Source organism: Mytilus trossulus, chromosome 2, assembly GCF_036588685.1.
Source record: "Mytilus trossulus isolate FHL-02 chromosome 2, PNRI_Mtr1.1.1.hap1, whole genome shotgun sequence".
Taxonomy (NCBI): domain Eukaryota; kingdom Metazoa; phylum Mollusca; class Bivalvia; order Mytilida; family Mytilidae; genus Mytilus; species Mytilus trossulus.
The window spans coordinates 66,270,010-66,292,706 of NC_086374.1; the positions used below are offsets into that span (position 1 = coordinate 66,270,010).

General features: G+C 30.7%; 1 protein-coding gene across 3 annotated transcripts in view; it reads left to right on the forward strand.

The window, feature by feature from the left end:
* Nucleotides 1-22,491, forward strand: part of LOC134707824 (protein crumbs-like) — a 78,992-nt gene extending 56,501 nt beyond the window's left edge. For all 3 annotated transcript variants that reach the window (XM_063567884.1, XM_063567883.1, XM_063567885.1), the window contains 8 exons: nt 2,945-3,058; nt 3,835-3,960; nt 5,366-5,593; nt 12,500-12,616; nt 14,209-14,439; nt 15,457-15,599; nt 16,880-16,973; nt 18,345-22,491. In XM_063567884.1, the coding sequence (XP_063423954.1) occupies nt 2,945-3,058; nt 3,835-3,960; nt 5,366-5,593; nt 12,500-12,616; nt 14,209-14,439; nt 15,457-15,599; nt 16,880-16,973; nt 18,345-18,484 (1,193 nt within the window). In that variant the 3' untranslated portion in view covers nt 18,485-22,491. The remainder of the gene's footprint in view (nt 1-2,944; nt 3,059-3,834; nt 3,961-5,365; nt 5,594-12,499; nt 12,617-14,208; nt 14,440-15,456; nt 15,600-16,879; nt 16,974-18,344) is intronic.
* Nucleotides 22,492-22,697: the final 206 nt, after the last annotated feature.

A 22,697-nucleotide genomic window follows, 5' to 3' on the forward strand; every position in this document is an offset into this window, starting at 1 on the left:
ATCTGTCTGTCTTCATTCAAACCTCCCCTCAGGGGCTGGGGTCCAACTGAACATCAATGAACAATGATTACCGGTGTGTTTGTCCATTAGGTAAATAAAGAAATATTTCTGTCTTCATTCATACCTTCTCTAAAGAGGGGGGGGGGGGGGGTCCAATTGTACATCAATGATCAATGGTTACCAGTGTGTTTGTCCTTCAGGTAAATAAATCTTTCTGTCTTCATTCATACCTACTTTCAGGGTGGGGAGGGGGATTCCAATTGTACATCTATGAACAATGATTACCAGTGTGTTTGTCCATCAGGTAAATAAATCTTTCTGTCTTCAAATACTGAAAAAAACAAATAGAGGCCCTTATATTACTTATGATAAATTAAGGTTTAAAACCATATCTGAAAGGCTGTGCCGTCTATAAATAATTAAAATAACACTTGGTCATATGACAGCTGTAAAATATTTATTTTCTTCAAGTTGAAATTTCAAAACTGAACTAATTCAAGGGGATTAAATGTCACATCTTCTTTGCATTTTATACATGCATGAGGCCATTTATAGCTGACTATCCTCTTTTGGTTTTACTCATGGCTGAAGGCCATACAGTGACCTATAATTTGAAGTTGTTAATTTATGTTTCATTTGGTCTCTTGTGAAGAGTTGTCTCATTGGCAATCATACCACATCTTCTTATTTCTATATGAGGGATATTTTAATCAGCAACATAAATCTTTCGTACATTTCTCAGTAAATATAGATCCTAGCAATGAGCTTGTTAATTGTGAAATGAACATACACCAGTTGTTAATTGATAATTTATAGGGGTATTAAAGTCAGAAACCAGTTAAATATTCTTCAGCAACTATTGCTGGTTCAGTGTTATCTACACATCATACTTTAGTGTTGTATCTATTGCTGGGTCAGTGTGTCCTACACATCATACTTTAGTGTTGTATCTATTGCTGGTTCAGTGTGTTCTACACATCATACTTTAGTGTTGTATCTATTGCTGGTTCAGTGTGTTCTACACATCATACTTTATTGTTGTATCTATTGCTGGTTCAGTGTGTTGTACACATCATACTTTAGTGTTGTATCTATTGCTGGTTCAGTGTGTTCTACACATCATACTTAAGTGTTGTATCTATTGTTAGTTCAGTGTGTTGTACACATCATACTTTAGTGTTGTATCTATTGTTAGTTCAGTGTGTTGTACACATCATACTTTAGTGTTGTATCTATTGTTAGTTCAGTGTGTTGTACACATCATACTTTAGTGTTGTATCTATTGTTAGTTCAGTGTGTTGTACACATCATACTTTAGTGTTGTATCTATTGTTAGTTCAGTGTGTTGTACACATCATACTTTAGTGTTGTATCTATTGTTAGTTCAGTGTGTTGTACACATCATACTTTAGTGTTGTATCTATTGTTAGTTCAGTGTGTTGTACACATCATACTTTAGTCTTGTGTCTAGTGTTAGTTCAGTGTGTTGTACTCATCATACTTTAGTCTTGTATCTAGTGTTAGTTCAGTGTGTTGTACACATCATACTTTAGTGTTGTATCTATTGTTAGTTCAGTGTGTTGTACACATCATACTTTAGTGTTGTATCTATTGTTAGTTCAGTGTGTTGTACACATCATACTTTAGTGTTGTATCTATTGCTGGTTCAGTGTGCTACACATCATACTTTAGTGTTGTATCTATTGTTAGTTCAGTGTGTTCTACACATCATACTTTAGTGTTGTATCTATTGCTGGTTCAGTGTGTTCTACACATCATACTTTAGTGTTGTATCTATTGCTGGTTCAGTGTGTGTTCTACACATCATACTTTAGTGTTGTATCTATTGCTGGTTCAGTGTGTGTTCTACATATCATACTTTAGTGTGTTCTACACATCATACTTTAGTTTGTTGTACACATCATACTTTAGTGTGTTCTACACATCATACTTTAGTTTGTTGTACACATCATACTTTAGTGTGTTCTACACATCATACTTTAGTGTTGTATCTATTGTTAGTTCAGTGTGTTGTACACATCATACTTTAGTGTTGTATCTATTGTTAGTTCAGTGTGTTGTACACATCATACTTTAGTCTTGTGTCTAGTGTTAGTTCAGTGTGTTGTACTCATCATACTTTAGTCTTGTATCTAGTGTTAGTTCAGTGTGTTGTACACATCATACTTTAGTGTTGTATCTATTGTTAGTTTAGTGTGTTGTACACATCATACTTTAGTGTTGTATCTATTGTTAGTTCAGTGTGTTGTACACATCATACTTTAGTGTTGTATCTATTGCTGGTTCAGTGTGCTACACATCATACTTTAGTGTTGTATCTATTGTTAGTTCAGTGTGTTCTACACATCATACTTTAGTGTTGTATCTATTGCTGGTTCAGTGTGTTCTACACATCATACTTTAGTGTTGTATCTATTGCTGGTTCAGTGTGTGTTCTACACATCATACTTTAGTGTTGTATCTATTGCTGGTTCAGTGTGTGTTCTACATATCATACTTTAGTGTGTTCTACACATCATACTTTAGTTTGTTGTACACATCATACTTTAGTGTGTTCTACACATCATACTTTAGTTTGTTGTACACATCATACTTTAGTGTGTTCTACACATCATACTTTAGTGTTGTATCTATTGCTGGTTCAGTGTGTTCTACACATCATATTTTAGTGTTGTATCTATTGCTGGTTGAGTGTGTTCTACACATCATACTTTAGTGTGTTCTACACATCATACTTAAGTGTGTTCTACACATCATACTTTAGTCTTGTATATAGTGTTGGTTCAGTGTGTTCTATACATAATACTTTAGTGTTGTATCTATTGCTGCTTTTTATAATTTACTTACAATTTCTTCAGATGAAGTGCTGTAGTTTTCTTTTAATTTGCCATTGAACTTCAATTTTGAGATTTATCTTTTATAGGATATTCTGGTAAAAACTGTTCAGTAGATATTGATGACTGCAGTGCAGGGTCCTGTCAGAATGGAGGTACATGTATTGATATGGTGGACAACTATATATGTAATTGCACTGATAGTAAGTTAATTAAACCTTTAAACAAACATTTATATTGTCATATATGTATATGCACTATGCCCCTTGAGGGTACCTCTTATGGAAATAAATGATATTCTATTCTATTCTATTCATATTTTTGTAATACTTGTATACTGTAAAATAGAAATATGTCGATCCAGAGGAGATGCCTGTACTACACTATAGCATAGCAACAGGATGACTTCAAGCTCATTGCAAATACTTTATTTTTTACAAAAAAGAACTTTTAGAAAACACTGAAAATTGATAATGGTAGATTAATGTTGAGCATCAAATAATTTAAATACTTTTAATATCCTAATTTCTATATTTCTAAGGCGATTTATCCTTTTGCTGACCTGTTGATTTTTTTTTATTAAATTAATGTGTGGTACCTTGATCTCAGTTCTTCATTGTTAAAAATTGATTATAAATCTGCTTGCTTTCCTCTGAATTTCTTATTGTGATGTCAAGAAAAAAGTTGACCATGTCTGATGACTTCTCATTGATAGAACAGAACTTTTTCATGTCATTGAATTTGTCTACATATTGTTTAAAAATCATAAGAGAGACAAATTCCACCACCAAATCTTGTGCAATATGATATACATGTATAGCCACGCTCGACAGTTGATTTATAAATTTTAAAACACTCAGCAAGCCTAATTTTTTAAATTGAGAATTTAACTGTCTTGAGTGGAAAAATATCATATCACTTAATACAGTGGTAGAATCTTTATTTAGCACATCGTTCAATATTTTACTGTATTTTTCAGGTTGGCAAGGAAAACGTTGTCAGGTTGATGTTGATGAATGTGAAACACAACCTTGCCAAAAAGGAGGAAAATGCCAAAATTCACTTGGATCATTTAATTGTGACTGCTATGAAACAGGATACACAGGTAATTACTTCAGTGACTCTATCTGAGTATGATGATAGGACAGGTAGCAAGGGGGAGAGGGGTTTATTTTGTCTGTGATTATATTGGTACTGGATACAGCAGTGATAATTTCTATAACATATGAGCTGCATGAGATAGAAATCCACCTTATGTTTTAACTATTATCCTATTTAGGGGCTAAAACATGAGTTGTTATAAATATAAAAAAGAAGATGTGGTATGATTGCCAATGAGACAACTATCCACAAAAGACCAAAATGACACAGACATGAACTAACAAAACAAAACTAACTACATAACAGACCTAAGTTCATTGTTCTTTCAATATTTAAATTTTCCAAAATCAATCAAAGTCCCATACATGTACATGTATATGTGCACTTGCATTATATATCATAGGCCTGACATCTTATACATGTACATATATATGTGCACTTGCAATGTAATAGCCCTGCATAAGTCATTACTTGCTCTTTCACATCAAAAGTACACCAAAGGAGTAGGTCGAGTAAGTACCGATTTTGGCCTCAAATTTCAGTTTCATCTGATGAAAGATTTTTACCACTTTTTAAACACTGAAGTTTCTATTTCATATGATTCAATTAATTAATGTAAAAGATTTTAATTCATTTAGGTATTAAAAACGATCCGATTCAAGCTCAAATATGAAAAATCTACCAAATATGCGAAAAAATGTCACTTTTCAGATGTTTTTTGTCAAAAACAAAAGTGATCCGTGTTCATCCTCAATCTTTATATATGTTATGTATTATCATCAAAAACAACTCCCATTTCAATATTTTGGATGAACACAAATGCGGTCACTTTTGTTTTACACGGAAACAGTCTAAAATTTAACTAAAATGCTGGCATTGTGAAGATTTCAGTAATTTAGCATGACTTAATGGTGGTAGTACCCAATAAATGTGCAATGTATTGTCAAAAACAGCCCATAAGTATGTAGCAGAACCATTCTACTATCCAATAAATATCTAAAAGTTAACATTTTAACAATTTCGTAAAACTGCTATATTTTGAGGCCAAAAAGGCGTCTTACTGGACCCACTCCTTTAGAATTACCATCTCTCTCAAAGTCAATATGATCAGTTTGCTGGATAATTAGTTTGTATTTTACTAAGGGGCCTGGATGACTGAGTGGTCTAAGTAGTTACTACTGTAATCAGTAGCTAGGCAACACTGAGGTTGTGGGTTCGAACTGTGTACTTGACTCCAATCTTAATCAACTTCGATTGTTAGTTTTTCTTTCAAATGTCTGGGTTTTTTACTCCAGCACTCATTCCTCCAACAATAAAAACTGGCCGCCACAAAATATCCCAAAATCTGTGCTTAAAAGTGGTGTTGAAACACAGAAAATCAAATAAAATCAAAATATTTTTAATTTCAGACAAGTATTGTAATGCAGACCTGAACGAATGTGAGTTATCACCAACACCATGTCAAAATGGCGGACAATGTACAAACTCTGATGGAGATTACAACTGTTCTTGTACCTTGGGGTACGAGGGTAAAAACTGCAGTAACCCTAACTGTAACCTTGTTTCTTGTCAAAATTCTGGAACCTGTGGGATAGCTAACAACCAATGGAAATGTTCATGTCAGCAGTATTATTTTGGTAAGTTGATATTTTTATAGAAATAATGTTTTTTTTTCTGTAAACAATGAAATATTTATGCAGAATTTCATTTAGATGTTTTCTTTTTTTTTGTGTAAAACATATGAAAAAAACCAAATGAAATTTTCATGTAATATTTTACAGAATTTCATTTAGATGATTTATTTTATGTTTGTTTTCTTGATCCTGTTAAAAATGTCAAAATCTTCTGACATCCAATAACATTTATTTTTATAGATTAAGGATTGCACAGCCTATATAATCAATGTAGGGAATAGATATGTCTTATCTCCCTTTAATATAAAAATTTTAAAAAATATCTTTACTTCAGATATGGTGAATTGTGGTAGCTTTCATTACTAATTGTGCTTTGTTTTTATTTTTTTGTAATCAAACATTATATGACTTTTATATCTGATGAGGAATAAATTTGAAGAAATAAATGGTGTTTTTACGTTTTTAATGCAATATATTGTAATAAAAAAAAAGAATGATATCTTTTTAATTCAAAACAAAATGGAACCCCTTTTTGTGGAAAAAATTTGGTTGTTCAGGGAATCACTGTAACATGACTGGAACAGGCACTGTCGTAGGCATTCAGCTAACCCCCACTTATAAACATTTCTGGATCTGCCACTGATGTCTCATTCTCAATCTTTATTTTTATTTAAAAAAAAAAACATTTCTTAATATTAACACTTTTCACTTATAGATATGGAAACAAAACACTTAACTTAGTGAACCAAGAAATTGATAGGACTTGCTTTAAATTAAAAAATAGAAATAAATTGACATATCATGATTTGATTTTATATTATACTTAAACATATGTAGCATTTGACAGCTGTCTCTAATACTTGATATCAATAATGAACAATTACTTTCTTATTGATTTACTGGTAAACCTTGGAATTTATATCCAGAATAGTACAACGCACTAAAGGAAATATCTATAAAATATATCATTATTATCTTTGTTGACAAAATGATCATTGCAATATTATGGAAATTGGAAATCTTGTAAACTTAGTAAGTGATATAATTTACAGATATTTATGATAATGTTTCATCTTTATTTTATACTTTGAAGTATCTTTATTTTTTCTTCACTCACTTTTCTTACCAAGTAGTTCATACAGTTTTCCCTTAAAGATAAATGTTTTATGAACTAGTACACATTTTTGTTTAGGGACCACCTGAAGAACGCCTCTGGGTGTGGGATTTTCTCCCTGTATAGAAGACCCATTGGTGGTTTTCTGCTGTTTTCAGATCTCTGGTCAGATTGTTGTCTCTTTGACACATTCCCTATTTCCATTCTCAATTTATCTAGCAAGTTTTTTATGGTAGTAAAATTTTAGAAAGTAAAATTTCCTGTCTCTGTATTGGATATTAAAACTATATTTGAAGGTCTTTAAGCTAGATGATAAAGTTTGAGGTTACAATAAATTGCTCTTGGGTGAATCGTTCATTCTAATTTATATGAGAGTCTTGATTCTATATAATATAAGTGATTGATGCAGCACAGAATTGTTCTTTGTAGTACATAAAGCATCAATCTTTTATAGCAAGGCTTTTTTTTTAGGTTTCATATAAATAACAATCATTTCTTTAACCTATTAAAAGGACAGACTTTAAATAGCATTCCGTAATTCTCAGTCAAATCTTTTTTTATTGTGGATAATCCTTTCACTTGGTTGACCGAGTACAGTAAACGTTTTTACCTGTGTCTACCTGTGCTTTGATGTAGATTTATCTCGTTAACTACTCAGGTGTAAAAGGTATTACATAGACATACAGTTTTGATGAGTAACATATCGTTATCATAAAAGGCCATATATGGAACATATGAATAACGTGTTTGTGTCTTATGTCAAGTAAGAAAACTTTCACCTTCTTCACACATTAAAATCAAAGTTATTTTTAGCACCTGTAAGGTCATATCAATGATCGAAGTTATGAATAATTCAATATGCACTTTTCAAGTTGATAAGGAAATTATTGTCCATGAATTTGTTCCATTCAAATTTGATGCCAGTTAACCTTTAAATTAAATATACCAAGGGGTACTTTAAAGATGTATTAACTCTTTAACAAAAAACTTCATCAACCAAGGATCTGTTTAGCTGAATCAACCATGATGAAAAGATGAAAAATCAGAAAAAAACAAAGAAACTACTAAGACTCTGCAATGATACAATAACATTGATAGAACAAAGCATGGTAACCACTGGAAAGAACTCCCTTGGCTGTATTTGGCAAATATTTGGCCCTCAATGCTTTTCAAATTGGGACTTTATTTTGCTTAAACTTTATGACTGATGAGTCTATTGTAGAAAAATGTGCTACTGGCATACGAAAATATTTTTTTTTTTGACAATTTGAAAATTTCTCATAATCTTATATAAAGATAAGTCATTTGTAATAAGCAGATTATAAAATTTGTTTAAATACTGTGTGAATCAGTTTTTGTCGGTAAACAGTTTCGTGGATATTTGAGATATTTTGTGGTTTTACAAACATATCTTCTTGGAATTAGAATTTTTTTTCTTAGTTGAATTTTTAAAATTTGTTGTTCACCTACTAAATCCACAAAAATTGAAATCCATAGAATCCACAGTAGGACCAAGATAAATAATTGTAATGAATGAATTTTGTATTTTCTTGCTATATTGTGAATATCTGTGTATTATTTACTGTTTAATATAATGGGAAAATTATGTATCACAATGAAAGGTGATCACAAAAATGTAAAACAAAAGACAATGTTTTCCTTGGAGCGATATGTATACATATGATAGAATCCAGGTAATTAGAGGTGTCCAGTTTGTTTAAAATATTATGTCAGGTGATAATGGGATGTATTTATTCCCCAAATTTTCAAGTACTATTTGTCTGTTACTGGGTGAGTTAATTTTTAAACATAAACAAAAATATATTTTTTTAAAAGCGTAGTTAAATACAGCAAGCAATTTTGTTTATTTATTTGTGAATTACAATAGATACAAAAACTTTCTTCATAAGTTATTATTATTATAAAATATCTGCAGAATTTTATTTTTTTATTTTTTTTAGAAAAATGGATTTTATAACCAAAACCTCCCCCTCTTTCCCTTTAAAAAAGTGGCAGTTAAATATTGAGAAAATTTCAAATTTTACTACTTTTAAACGAACAAGTATCAACTTTTAAACTTTTTCATTATAAAATAAGTCATTGGAGACTTTTAGGTTCATTACGCAATTTTCAAGATTAATTTCACTGTGAAAATTCAACAACTAGAATAATTTGCTAACAATACAGTTATGTAATTGTGTAATAGACTTCAAACTGTGTGCATTGATTGTTTTAGCCAGTAAATTCAGTGATTTTGAGATAACGTTGGATACCTGAATGGCTCCTAGGGGTATATAGGTGTTCACTATGACATACAGGAAGTTTATATGGGACATTTTGTCATCTGTGTAAGGATATATTTATTTCACTTTACAATTGTAAGTTGAATTGTTTCATTTATTTAATATATCTAAAAGAAGTAATTGAAGTTTATTGCCTCTTATGATAAATTGAATTTATAACTTATTTGTATATTGAGACTTGTGCAAGTCTAAGAATTATAATAAACTTTGGGTATCTTATTGAAGGCATGGGAAAGTAAATACATTATAAACAGAAATTATAAGTTTCAATGTTTTATATCACAGAATAGCCACCTGATAAACGGTTTGATATTTTTTTTTACCATAGATTCCCATTAGGGTTTTATGTTTTCATTTCTTAGCTGATCCCTGACTGGAATTTTTCTTGTGTATTTCTTGCTTTCTGTGTAATAGTGATAAAAAAAAGGCATATTTTGTACATGTATGAGGCTGTAGTTTTCTTGTTTCAATTGTTTTACATGATGATGGAAGTTTTTTACGGCCTTGACAATGTATTTCAGAGCCTTTTAAATCAAGATGTGCCGTAAAAGATTTTGCTTATTATAAAGGCTGTATGGTGACCTTTAATGATGCTTCTTCATTTGGTCTTAATTCAAAGTTGAATTGTCTCATTTGGCAATCATACCACATCTTCTTATTTGTATAATATGCATTTAGGAGTAAAAAGCCATTATCTGAGGTCTTTAGTACCTAAAATCAACTTGAAACCCTGAATATAGAAAATTCTTTAAAAATTGTGTAAAAATTTGATGTTACTAAATGAACAATGGAATAATGTTTTAACCTAGAATAGCAGTCAAACCTTGGCTATCAAAATCAATACATTTATTATACTTAAGTAATACTTTTCTGCAATAAATTTATGATTTTATAAAATTTATTACTGCATTAATGGACCTCCCTTAGGGAAATACCGTTACATGTCATAAGTAAAGCAAAATGAGTAATTGAGAAGTATACATACTGATATAATATAACAACATTGCTGAAGGTAGTGTTATCCTAATTGTAAATGTCTGGGGACTAATGGAAAGTCACTATGCTCTCAGAGAAAAAAAAATCACATTATTGTTTAGAATCGTACTGACAATTTTCTTCATAGCTTTTTAAAATATTTTAATTATAATTGACAGCATTAACTTTATTGTTAAAGAAGTACAAATCTTACTGACAAATTTCTTCATCGCCAAGAGGGTTAGTTTTCAATTTTTTTTATTTTTTTTTAATATACATCATTTTAAAAATTCTTTATATTGTGGTTCATAAAAATAAGATATTACTGCAAAAAGATCATGTGCGTAGTATCAAGCTGGTAACTAGAACTTCAATGTGGGTCTCATTGGGGTATAAGAGTAAGGCGGGATTGGCGATTTTTTGAAAGCGTGATGCGTGAAAGTCAAATTATTGTGTCGTGAAAACGGGAAATGAGGTCTTGTGGACCCGGGAAATGACAAAAAAATGAGAATTGGTTACATACATAGTGTAAGCCGGATACAGGAATCTGACAAAACAGTAAGCGGGATCTGGGATCGGAACCCCCCAATGAGACCCCCTTCAATCGAGACAAGCATATAATTCTTGTTCACCCTCTCACAATTTATTAAGTAACTGGTATTTTTTAAGTTACTGCATTTTCCTCATAACAAGATAACCAAAAAGTCTGCTTGATAAAAAACAGTGAAACCTGATTAAATTGAATCTTGCATAAACTGAGAAAACCCATCTATTAACAAACAACAAATAATGATCTCAAGTCCAGTAATATTAAATTTTATGTATTGTGGACCTCAGATTAAACCAAACATCTGCCAAAACCAATCAAAATCTTAAGCCATGTAGACTGGTCCTGTAATTACAGGTTTCACTGTACTATTAAAAGAAAACCTCTGCAGGAGCTTCAAGGTCTTTCAATCATCTACTGTTAGCCTTTTTTGAAGCAGTATGATTGAAAGGGTGCATTATGGTATTTACTGACCCTATATATATTGTATTAGGTCACTAGCACAATGTGTTTCAAATTTATCTTACCAATAATTTAAACATGTGACTTAAGTTGCCTATCATATATAGTGATCAAGTCTTCATTTTTGTCGAGCCTGCAACTTTTGTTGCAGAAAGCTTAACAAAGGGATAGTGATCCGGCAGCAGCTACGGCGGCGGCGGCGTTAGCTCACTTCTTTCCATCAGTCACATATCCAATGTCCTTGACCTCATTTTCATGGTTCAGTGACCACTTGAAAAAAAAGTTCAGATTTTTTGTAATGTTGAATTCTCTCTTATTATGAGTAATAGGAAAACTATATTTGATATGTGCATACCTTGCAAGGTCCTCATGTCTGTCAGACAGTTTTCACTTGGCCTCGACCTCATTTCATGGACCAGTGAACCAGGTTAAGTTTTGGTGGTCAAGTCCATATCTCAGATACTATAAGCAATAGGGCTTGTATATTTGATTTATGGAAGGACTGTAAGGTGTACATGTCAAACTGGCAGGTGTCATCTGACCTTGACCTCGTTTTCATGGTTCAGTGGTTATAGTAAAGTTTTTGTGTTTTGGTGTGTTTTTCTCATACTAAATGCAACAGGTCTACTATATTTGTTGTATGGAATGATTGTAAGGTGTACATGTCTAGCGGGCAGATGTCATGTGACCTTGACCTCATTTTCATGGTTCAGTGGTCAAAGTTAAGTTTTTGAGTTTTGGTCTTTTTATCTAATACTATATGCCATAGGTCAACTATATTTGGTGTATGGAAATATTTTATGATCTTTATGTCAGTCGCGCAGGTTTTATTTGACCGTGACCTCATTTTCACTGTTCATTGCACAGTGTTAAGTTTTTGTGTTTTGGTACATTTTTATTCAACTATAAGTAATAGGTCAACTATATATGTTGTATAGAAGCATTGTTAGCTGTACATGTCTGCCTGGCATGGTTCATCTGACCTTGACCTCATTTTCAAGGTTCATTGGTCTTTGTTTAGTTATCTTGATTAATGTTAAGTTTATGTGACAGTTGTAATAAAGCTTTATACTTATAGGGACTATCAACATAATATCAATGATTAGTACAGAAGGCGAGACATTTCAGCGTGTGCACTCTTGTTAAGATCCTTCTTATATGATTGGTCTATTAAACTTATGACGTCAAATTTTCTTGCTCTACTGTGATGGCATGAAAAAAGGCGACCATGCCTGATGACATCACTTAGAAAGAACACATCTTTTTGCAGATGATTTGAATAGAAGGAATAAGTTTGCCTGCATAAGTCTCAAGTGGATAAATATCCTATTACGCTAGATGCAGTGGTAGAATCTATATTTATACAATGGGTGCAGAAAGGGATAAATCGACAAAAAATTAGAAAAATACATTTATATATTACTCAACAAGGTACTTTCAGATTTGTATGATAAAAAATCATGAATTATAATAAAATTATCATATAATTTTTTTTATTTTTTTTGTAGGTCAGTTGTGTGAATCAAAAGGAAAGTGTGCTGACAATCCATGTCATCAGAATAATACAGCATACTGTTATCAAGAAGACAAAGTTAACGGACTTTACAACTGTACTTGTAAAAGGGGTAGGAACATATTTACTCGCTATTATTTAAGAATTGAATGCTTCTTTTTGTAAATTTATTGGGGTGTAAAAGCGTTGACCGAAGTACATTTTGTATGAAGCGCGGAAAAGCGCTTCATACTTAAAATGTGCGCACGGTCAACGCTTTTACAACCCTATAAAGTTACAAAAAGAAGCATTCAATACTTATAATTACATTTTTTAGCTATGATCATGAAAACACGAATTTTATAAATTTTGTATATTATTCACCTGTGCACTTTATTGTGGGACCACGTGCTATCATGAATGAAAAGTTTTATTGAGTGATGCAATTGCTTAAGGAATAACAAGTGATGTGCCGTTAGCCAATCAAAATAAAGTATTATAATGAAACATACATCTAATGTAATTATTTTTAAAAAAAAACATATTTTCAGAGTGTGTAATAACATGTATTGATCAATATGAATACCAAAGCTTTATTAGATTTTATATATTGAGTAGTTACAAGCTACAAACTATACGTACTTTAGCTAACAAAACACATACAAACAAACAACAGTACAAAAAACACAACATAGAAAACTAAAGGCAACATGAACCACTCCAAAAACTGGGGTGATCTCAGGTGTTCCTGAAGGGTAAGCAGATCCTGCTCCTTCTGTGGAACCCATCATGCTACTTATGTTAGTACAAACCTTGTTACAAGATTAATTCAGTAAGTCACATTCACGAAAAGGGGACTGGATTGTGGTTACAACAAAAGGAACATATCTGCTATTAACTGTAAAACAGATATACCATAACCATCAACTAATTCTAGAACTTCTATATCAAATTATCATCAAATATAGATATCATATACACGCAGAAACTCTGCCCAATCTATATTGCAAATGTCAATCTTAATTACCAGCGTTAGCAAACAGTTATACAAACAAAGCAAGCAAGCCAATCAAAACCTTACTCTACAAGCATTAGAAAATTAGCTTTAAGTGTGAAATTAGAAAAGGTTCTTGTTGTTTTTGTTGAAGACTTTATGTTGATCTCACTATGTTCGAAAGATAACACAATTTGAGGCATGTCTCAGTAACTGATTTTAAGTTGAAAAGTATCTCAAAGGTTGCATCTTAGCTAGAGGGATTTCAATTCCTTTCAACCAATTACCTTAGAATGTTTATTAACAAAATAGTTGGTAGTTCAATTAAGTTCATTAAGTTTATGAGATGTCAAATTGATACAAGTAAAAGAGAGACAGTCAAACTCAGATTGAAGATAAACTGACAACGCGATGCCAAAAAAAGAAAAAGAGAAACAGACAAATATTAGAACACAAGACACAACATAGAAAACTAAAGACTAAGCAACACAAACCCCACTAAATACTGGTAAATTAATAGAGAAAATGTTAAAATATATATGGAAATTTGTTTTACCAAACAAGCGAGACAATACATAACCATAAATAAGTATTTTCATATATATATGCTGAACTTGTGAAGTAAATTGATAACAGCAGAGCAGAACTGCTGCAGAAGTGCAATATGTTGTTGAATAAAAATAAAATGATTAGGAATGTTAGTATATTTTACAATTTTGAATGTATTGCAGGATGGCAAGGCATCCATTGTGAAACCAACATAAATGAATGTTTTACTGATATCTGTCAACATGGTAGTACCTGTACTGACTTAGATGGTGATTATTATTGTAACTGCATCCCTGGTTATTTTGACAAGAATTGTTCCACTGATATAAATGAATGTCTAACTCAACCATGTAAAAATGGTGGAAACTGCAGTGATCAAGTCAATGATTTTTCCTGTGATTGTAACAACACAGGTATGTTTAAATAGAAGAGGCTGGGGATGGTGGGTGGGATAGCTCATTATAATTGCATCCCATATATCGATGTGAACTATCAGTTTCATCAACAATACTCTAACCCCCCTCTAGGGCACTATTCCTAAAAATAAATGTTATGTAATTGCCTAAGAATTGACTGATATAACTGTCAGATACATTATAGTGTGTATAAACTATGATTTAATACACTAAATGTTTGTAAGTTTTAATCAAAGTGGCATTTTATTTCCATCTTACTATGGAGTCATTATATTTGTTTGATATTAATTTTTCATGGATTTGATAGGTAAAAGTGATCCATAACTTTTAAGTTTTTAAAAGAGTACAAATTATTTAAAGGCTTGTATTCAGACTTTGGGAAAACCAAACTAATTGTAGTTAGTATATAAAAATAAGAAGATGTGGTATGACTGCCAATTGGACAACTATCCACAAAAGTTCAAATAAAGTGGATATAAGCTATTATAGGTCACTGTACAGCCTTCAACAATGAGAAGCCTTTACTGTATAGTTGGCTATAAAAGGCCCTATCATGAAAAATATGAAACAATTCAATAGAAAAAACTAGCAGCCTTATTTATGACAAAACAATTTTCTAAAAGCATATAGAAACAACTAATCTACAGGCTGCTGACTTGGTACAGGCACAAAAAGAATAAGGCGGGTCTAAGCATGTTAGTGACCACTACCTACCAACTTATATTCTTCCCTCCTGGTGGAGCATAAAGTAGCCACAAGATTTCGCGAACGAGTTCTGTCTCAAACATTTCTTTCGGCTTCTCTTATAATGTGTTTAATTCAACAGAGTTATAAGAGTTCTACGGAACTGAATCAACAGAAACATATTGTTCCTAACAGGGTAAATAAACAAAATTGTCATTTGAAAAATTAACCATTTTGATTTCAAGAATGTGCATGGAAGCAAACTTTTATTATTTGTTTACAACATATGTGGATAATTTAAATAACAAAAATGTTTGCTTTCTTTTAAAGGTTACATTAATAAAACCTGTGAGGAAGATATAGATGAATGTGCCTCTAATACCTGTGTTAACTTTGTCCAATGTGACAATTCTCCTGGTGACTTCTCATGTACATGTATTCCTGGATATGAAGGCAAAAGATGTTCTGTAAAGGTACGATACCAGTATATTGTAAACTACTGTAAATTCAGAAATTATTGCGAAAAATGCGACAGTTTTGATAATTTAAATTCTCATTTTGAATTTTTCATATGAAATTAACAGGATTTTTCTCAATATTGCATATTATGAAATTGCATTTTAGTGTTAAATGGTAAAATCACAATAATTTCTGAATACTATTTACAGTAATTTAAAACAGATCTCTCATTGCTACAGTTTTCTGGAGTTAGATTGCTGTATATTGTAAACTAGTCTTTTCAAATGGATGTTTTTATGACCCCACTTCTAGTCAAAAGGGGCATTTAGTGTTATCCTTGACAGTCAGTATGTCCCAAAAGTATTTTCACATATTATAATCAAGCTTGAGACACAATACTCTTTTATTGGTTAGGATTCAATGATCTTTAAAAATCACTGTACATGTCCAAAAGGAAAGAAACGAATTAATGAAAGTTTACACTGTGTAGAACACTACATGAGGATTTGCATAGAGGAAAATTGTCCCTCCATTATATGATTAAGGGGAGATAATTGTATTTCTAAGAGAGGATTATCCTTCTGTGAGTTAATTTACAGATCTTTCTATTACTGGATCTGTGTATGGGTAGAATAAGTATGACATTGATCTTAAAGTTGGTCATATTTAACAAAGAAAGTACCTTTCTAAATGTTTAAAACTTTGTATTGTTTCTTTATAGTAATTCACACTTTCATCATACAAATATCCCTGTGAATGAACTATATCACACATCATGCATCATATAGATATAAGAAGCTGTGGTATGAGTGCTAATGAGATAACTCTTTCTCCAAGTCACAATGTGTAAAAACATAAATAGATATAGATCAAAGTAAGGCCTTCAACACGGAGCCGTTCATGTTCAAATTGTGTAAAATATGATGGCAATACTCATTCTTACATTTTTTCTAAACTCACTGAAGAAAGTTCTTTTTACTTTTTAATATATTCAAATATTGAGTTCTAATTACCTTAGAGAATATATTATTTGGGTAAATTTATATTTCATGCAAAAAAATTAAGATCTAACATGTTGTTATATGTTTCACACTACCTTCTACTATATATGTAAATTAAGATCTAACATGTTGTTATATGTTTCACACTACCTTCTGCTATATATGTAAATTAAGATCTAACATGTTGTTATATGTTTCACACTACCTTCTGCTATATATGTATACTTTGTGAAACCTGTAGTTGTTATGACTTAAATAAAAATTATTATTATTACATATATTAATGTTTTCAGGATCCCTATTACCAAAGAATAGATAATGAAAATGACATTATGTGGTATATCATTGGACCAGTTGTAGCTGTTATACTTATTGCTATAGTTGTTGGTAAGTTTTCTTTTAAATGTTGAGGGGCCTCGAGTGGTAAAAGTAGTTATTATAGTAACCACTAGCCAGTCAACATTGAGGTTGTGAGTTTGAACCCCGCTTGTGCAGGTGCAATCGCCTCCCAATCTTAATTGACTAGGATTGTCAGTTTTCTTATCGCAGGTCTATGGTTTTCTCCAAGCAATCCGGCTTCCTCCAACAATAAAAACTGGCTGCCACGAAATAGCCTAAATGTGGTGCTTAAAAGTGGCATTAAAACATAAAAAAAAAATCAAGTCAAATCAAATTCTTTTAAATGTTTAAATTTGGGCTATTTATTAATTTGTTTTTATTTTTGTGTCAATTGTTTTTATGAAGACTTACTGTACACTGTACCTGTACACTGTTTATTTAGACTAGAAGTAGAATTGTAGTTTAGAAATAACGGTTTAATTAGTATGGTCAAAGTTGTAAACAAAGAGTTTTTTACCCTTATCATATTAAGAAGAGTTGCATTTCTATTGTTTCCATTTCACACACTGTTACAAAACGATTAATAACTAATACAATATGAGATAATCTTAAAATTAAATCAACTTGCATGTTGTTTTGGTCTGTATGATAGGAAAGAGAAAAAAAGTATGTTTGACTTAAATACCTAACTCAAAGAGAAAGTGAATACAAGCTGACAAAATTAAAGTTTAGACTTTGCCACCAAAAGGAACGAATAGAAAGCAACGGTCATATTCCTGACTTGGTACAGCCATTTTCTGGAAAACAATGTGGGTGAAACCTAGCTAGTTTTATAGCTAGCTAAACCTCCCACTTGTTTAGAGTTGTTTATAGTTCTGTTATATTGACTAATTTGGTTGAGCAATCAAAACCTACATAATAGGTTAATGTGACTATTATTGGGATCTAGCAGTCAAAACTGTGTTAATAGTTATCAAATGTACGATTATAATTTAGTACGCCAGACACGCGTTTCGTCTACATAAGACTCATCAGTGACGCTCATATCAAAATATTTATAAATCCAAACAAGAACAAAGTTTAAGAGCATTGAGGATCCAAAATTCCAAAAAGTTGTGCCAAACACGGCTAAGGTAATCTATTCATGGGATAAGAAAAATTCAAAGTTTTGTGAACAGGAAATTTATAAAAATGACCACATTATTGATATTCATGTCAACACCGAAGTGTTGACTACATACATCACAGACATACATATAAACTTTCTTGACAAAGTACAAAACACACACTAAAAAAATGAGATATATAGAATAGATAATTATTAAAACTTGAAATAAATTAAGAGAATCTCCTTCATATTCAACAAAATCTTTGATCTAAATAATTTCCTATCAGCAACTGATTTGTTCTCTTTTACAGTGATAGTTGTGTTTGTGTTATGTGCTCGCAGTAAAAGGGCAACAAGAGGAACCTATAGTCCCAGCAGACAAGAAGTCACAGGGTCCAGAGTAGAACTAGGTCAAGTACTTAAACCACCACCAGAAGAAAGGCTTATATGAAGCTTAAATGCAATAAACTTAAATTATGAGATTATATCATACACATTATTGTGTTGGACTCAGAATATTTAAAATCAAATGACATTCCAAAGACTTTGAAAATGTCTACACTGTTGTCGGAAAGTATTAAATGTGCCCATATGACCGTAACAAGATTCAGGTGGATGAAATTATCATAAAATGTCAAGAATGTGCAACATTTACTACTGTTTTCCAAGAAAGAAATGGGGCATGACCGGGTATTCATAGTCAGTTTTGGATTCAAAATGGTAGTATACATTTACCAATCACAATGATATGTGAAAGAGAATGTGCCATCCATGTGCCATTCAAAATATTTTTGAACTATTTACTATGCATTCATTTTCATTGGTTAAAAATATGTTGATTAATTGCAGTATTGAAATAAGCTACAGACAAAAAATAGTAAAATATAATATGCAGACGACAGTTATTTATAGGAACATTTAGTAGCTGTTATGTTAAATAAATTAGGTTGTACAGCAATGAAACAATTGTCTCAAAACATATTTCATTTGATGAATTGCACAAATGTGGAAAAAAAATTTTAATTCAGTATGAATATGCATACTTTTTCTGAAGGAAAAATGTTAGAATTAAGGTGTATTTGAAGAAGAAAAAAACAGTTGGATTTATTTTGAGGTTTAATTTAAAGAACTTCTTGTAAGGTCCTTTTTTCCAGTTTATGCAAAACATATCGCTGATGTTGTGAATTTATGTTTTTACAATTTGGATTATTTATAAACATATCAATAAATCTTATAGCCTTTTTTGAATGATCAGAAAATGAATGGGTAAAGATTGTATATAAAGTATTTATTGCCTTCATTTACCAAAGTGCTAGTCAAGTTCTACCCATTTTAATTTGCCAAAAAGGAAAGATATTAATCAAATTTTAATTTTCATCTTGTTTGAATTATAAAATGAATTTCCCCTGACCTGCTGAGTGAGGCATGGCCTATACACATAATACAATCTATAAATAGTTTGGTTCAACCTTGGTTTTTTTATATTAAGGTTGGTAAATAGAGGAAATATTTTTTCTAAAATTATAAGATCTGGATTTTTTTTTCTTTGGCTATCATATTTAACATACCTGCCAACTTTTCAAAATGCCCATTGGGGTTTTGTGTGCAAGATGGCTGTCGTAGTCCTAAAAAAACTCCAAGGGGGCCTTCAAATACATTTTAATGTTGTTTTTTTTGCTTCTTCATACTTGAACTCATTGGAAAATTAATTGTTTTGCTTAAATTAAGGACAAAATTGCCTCTCAAAATTTCAATTTGGGAGCTCCATGGGATATTCCCCCTCAAATAGTGACATTTGGCAGGTATGTATTTTTCAAATATAAAAAGTCAGCATGTATGTTAAGAAAGAAGGTCAATCCTCCCGTGTCAACTCTACCAGGTCAGATGGATATATTACAGTTAATGATATATATTTTTTTGATGTATAAAAATCCACACTATTATGTCTATAAGAATGCATTGCCATTAAAATATTATTCCATTTTGGCAATTCAAGTTCATGCATTTTTTTTTCATTATTGCTAAAGTTTTAAAATCATCATGCCTTTTTAAATTATTGCAGCACAAAATACTCATATAAAATACTTACATAATAAGTAGATACACTTCCAATCATTTACAGCATTTTGATTATCACCAATTGTTAAAATTCATTTAAAAAAAAGAGCAATGTATTTAAAATGGTTTTATAACTCATCTTCATTGGCAACATGTGATGAACTCACAGTTTTATGATATACAAAATTCTAAATATTGTTATAATTTCAATTTAATATGAACATGATGCCTTTATATGAAAATCAAATGCTGTCTGTTTATTAGCAAATATGGCCATGTTTTCCGTTTAATCAGAATTGGTCATGTATGAAAGTGTAATTTGCTGCCAATATAGCCATTTCTACTTTTATTTTTTATGGGAATAAAAAATTGTTTAAAAGATTAATATTACATGTACTACTTTTGTCATTTGTACACTAAATAGAATGTTTTGAGATGAAATCATGAAGAACTTCATTCAAAAATGCTTAATTAGACATTAAAATGTTGTATTGTGAATATTTATTTGTCATGAATTTTTTCCGAAAATGATATTTATGTTATATTTTGTAGAATTGGTCATGTGACCATTATACATTCCTCATCAAAAGGTTGTGCATTGTAAATAGATTTTTATACACTTGTATGATACACTTATACACATTTGTACATAATTTACATATCATAAACATATCATGTAGAATATTCCATCCATGTAATCTTTTAATTCTTAAATTGTTCCATATTATATTATATTGCGTTATAATTATATTTTGATTGATATGTATGAAAACATTGTATAAATTATCAGTTGACATATATTTTGATTTGATGATAAAATGAAAATTTCACGACAATGCCTTAATTACAATATATGAAAATTTTCATTGGGGATTTATTGCTTGGCAACTTTTCAAATTATTTTTTTTTTTTGGGGGGGGGGGGATATCTTGCCCTTTTTTTTTAGGAGAATCTGTATATTTATTTGCCAGTGCCATCTGAGATTGACCATTTAACTCATTTCACATTTTGCACGCAATTTCATTTTTACTTTAAAAAAAATTCTTACCTTTACATGGAGTAAAATGGATTGCTTATATTGTATGACACTTGGTTCAGAATTTGAATATTGTATTCATAGGTTATTTTTAAATTATTAAAAGTTTTTTCTCACCCTCATCCACAAACAAAAATGTGTTACCTTAAATGTATTATAAATTTAAAGCTTTAGATGAAATGTAACATTTTTGGTTTTTAGTATCTTTTTCTAAAGATTTCCAATTTTGGAGAGAAAAAAAATTAACATATATGTATATTAGCTAGGAAGGTTGGAAGCCAATAAGATATGAAAAGGAGACATTTTTCAAAAGACATTTATGCTTCTGCTTTATTTACTCAGACAAAAGTTTATATTCGACAAGGGAAATGAAGTCATTTTAAAAATATATTTTAAACAAGTTTCTTTTGCATCAAGACTTAAGCAATGATGTAGATGGTTTTCAAGCAATTTTAATACATGGTTTTATATATTTCTTATAATTTATAGATATAAATATATTTTTCTACGCAGTACTTTTTTTCATATTATATGCAGTGATGCAGGAGAAAAAAATGAATTAACATGTGGATTAATTCCTTAATGTAGGATGAATTCAAATGTATTATTTTAAAATGTTTTACAAGGAACTGAAATCAATCAATTTTCTGTCTGCTAACATATAATGGATTTCAGTATAACACCTGATCAAAAATGTGCTAAGGAGACTCATTTCATGCAAGTGAAGGTCACCCATCACACGTCATATCAAAATATCAAAGTTTGCTGGCCAAACATTGATTGTTGTAATAAATATATGCTGTAAATTCTTCAAGCTATATAAGGGTCTGATTGGGTGTCCAGAATACAGATTATTTAGCAAAATGTACAAATTAAATAGCCCCCCAAAATTAAATTAAGAATAGAGAAAAATAGGCCAAAATATATATAGAATAGAGGATAATATGGCACTTGAATATAATACAGAGGGAATAATGGGCAGAATTAATATAGAGTAAAAGAATAATAGTCTGAAATAAAAGAAATAAAGGGCCCCATCAGAACCCTCATGTATAAAGAACAGCAAGAGTTTGAAGCTTCACTTATTCTTGACTCATTTGATGAACTGTCAAATATTGTAACTTGGTGATAATTACAGAATTTTGATCAAGACAGAATTTTATATGTTCTATTTCATAGCATTTCAACATTATTGTCATTATATTCCATGAAATAAATTGAAAATATTTTATTTTTTGAAATAAATATGCAATATTTAATCCATACATCATTATTATCCATATATCATGTATACAGAAAATTGTTATTTTTTGTACTGCTAACTAATGACCTAGTCATTGAAAAATAAAGAAAATCAGACTAAATAGTGTTTTACTTATTTTATGGTTACAATCAAATTAACGTTTTCATCATGAACCTATTCTTGAATTTTAAAGTCAACCCTAAAATGTGGATGCATCTTTCAAAGAAATTAAGAATGACCCTTCTTTATATATTCATATATATATCAGTCTATATATATATATATATAAGGAGATGTGGTATGATTGCCAATGAGACAAGTCTTCAC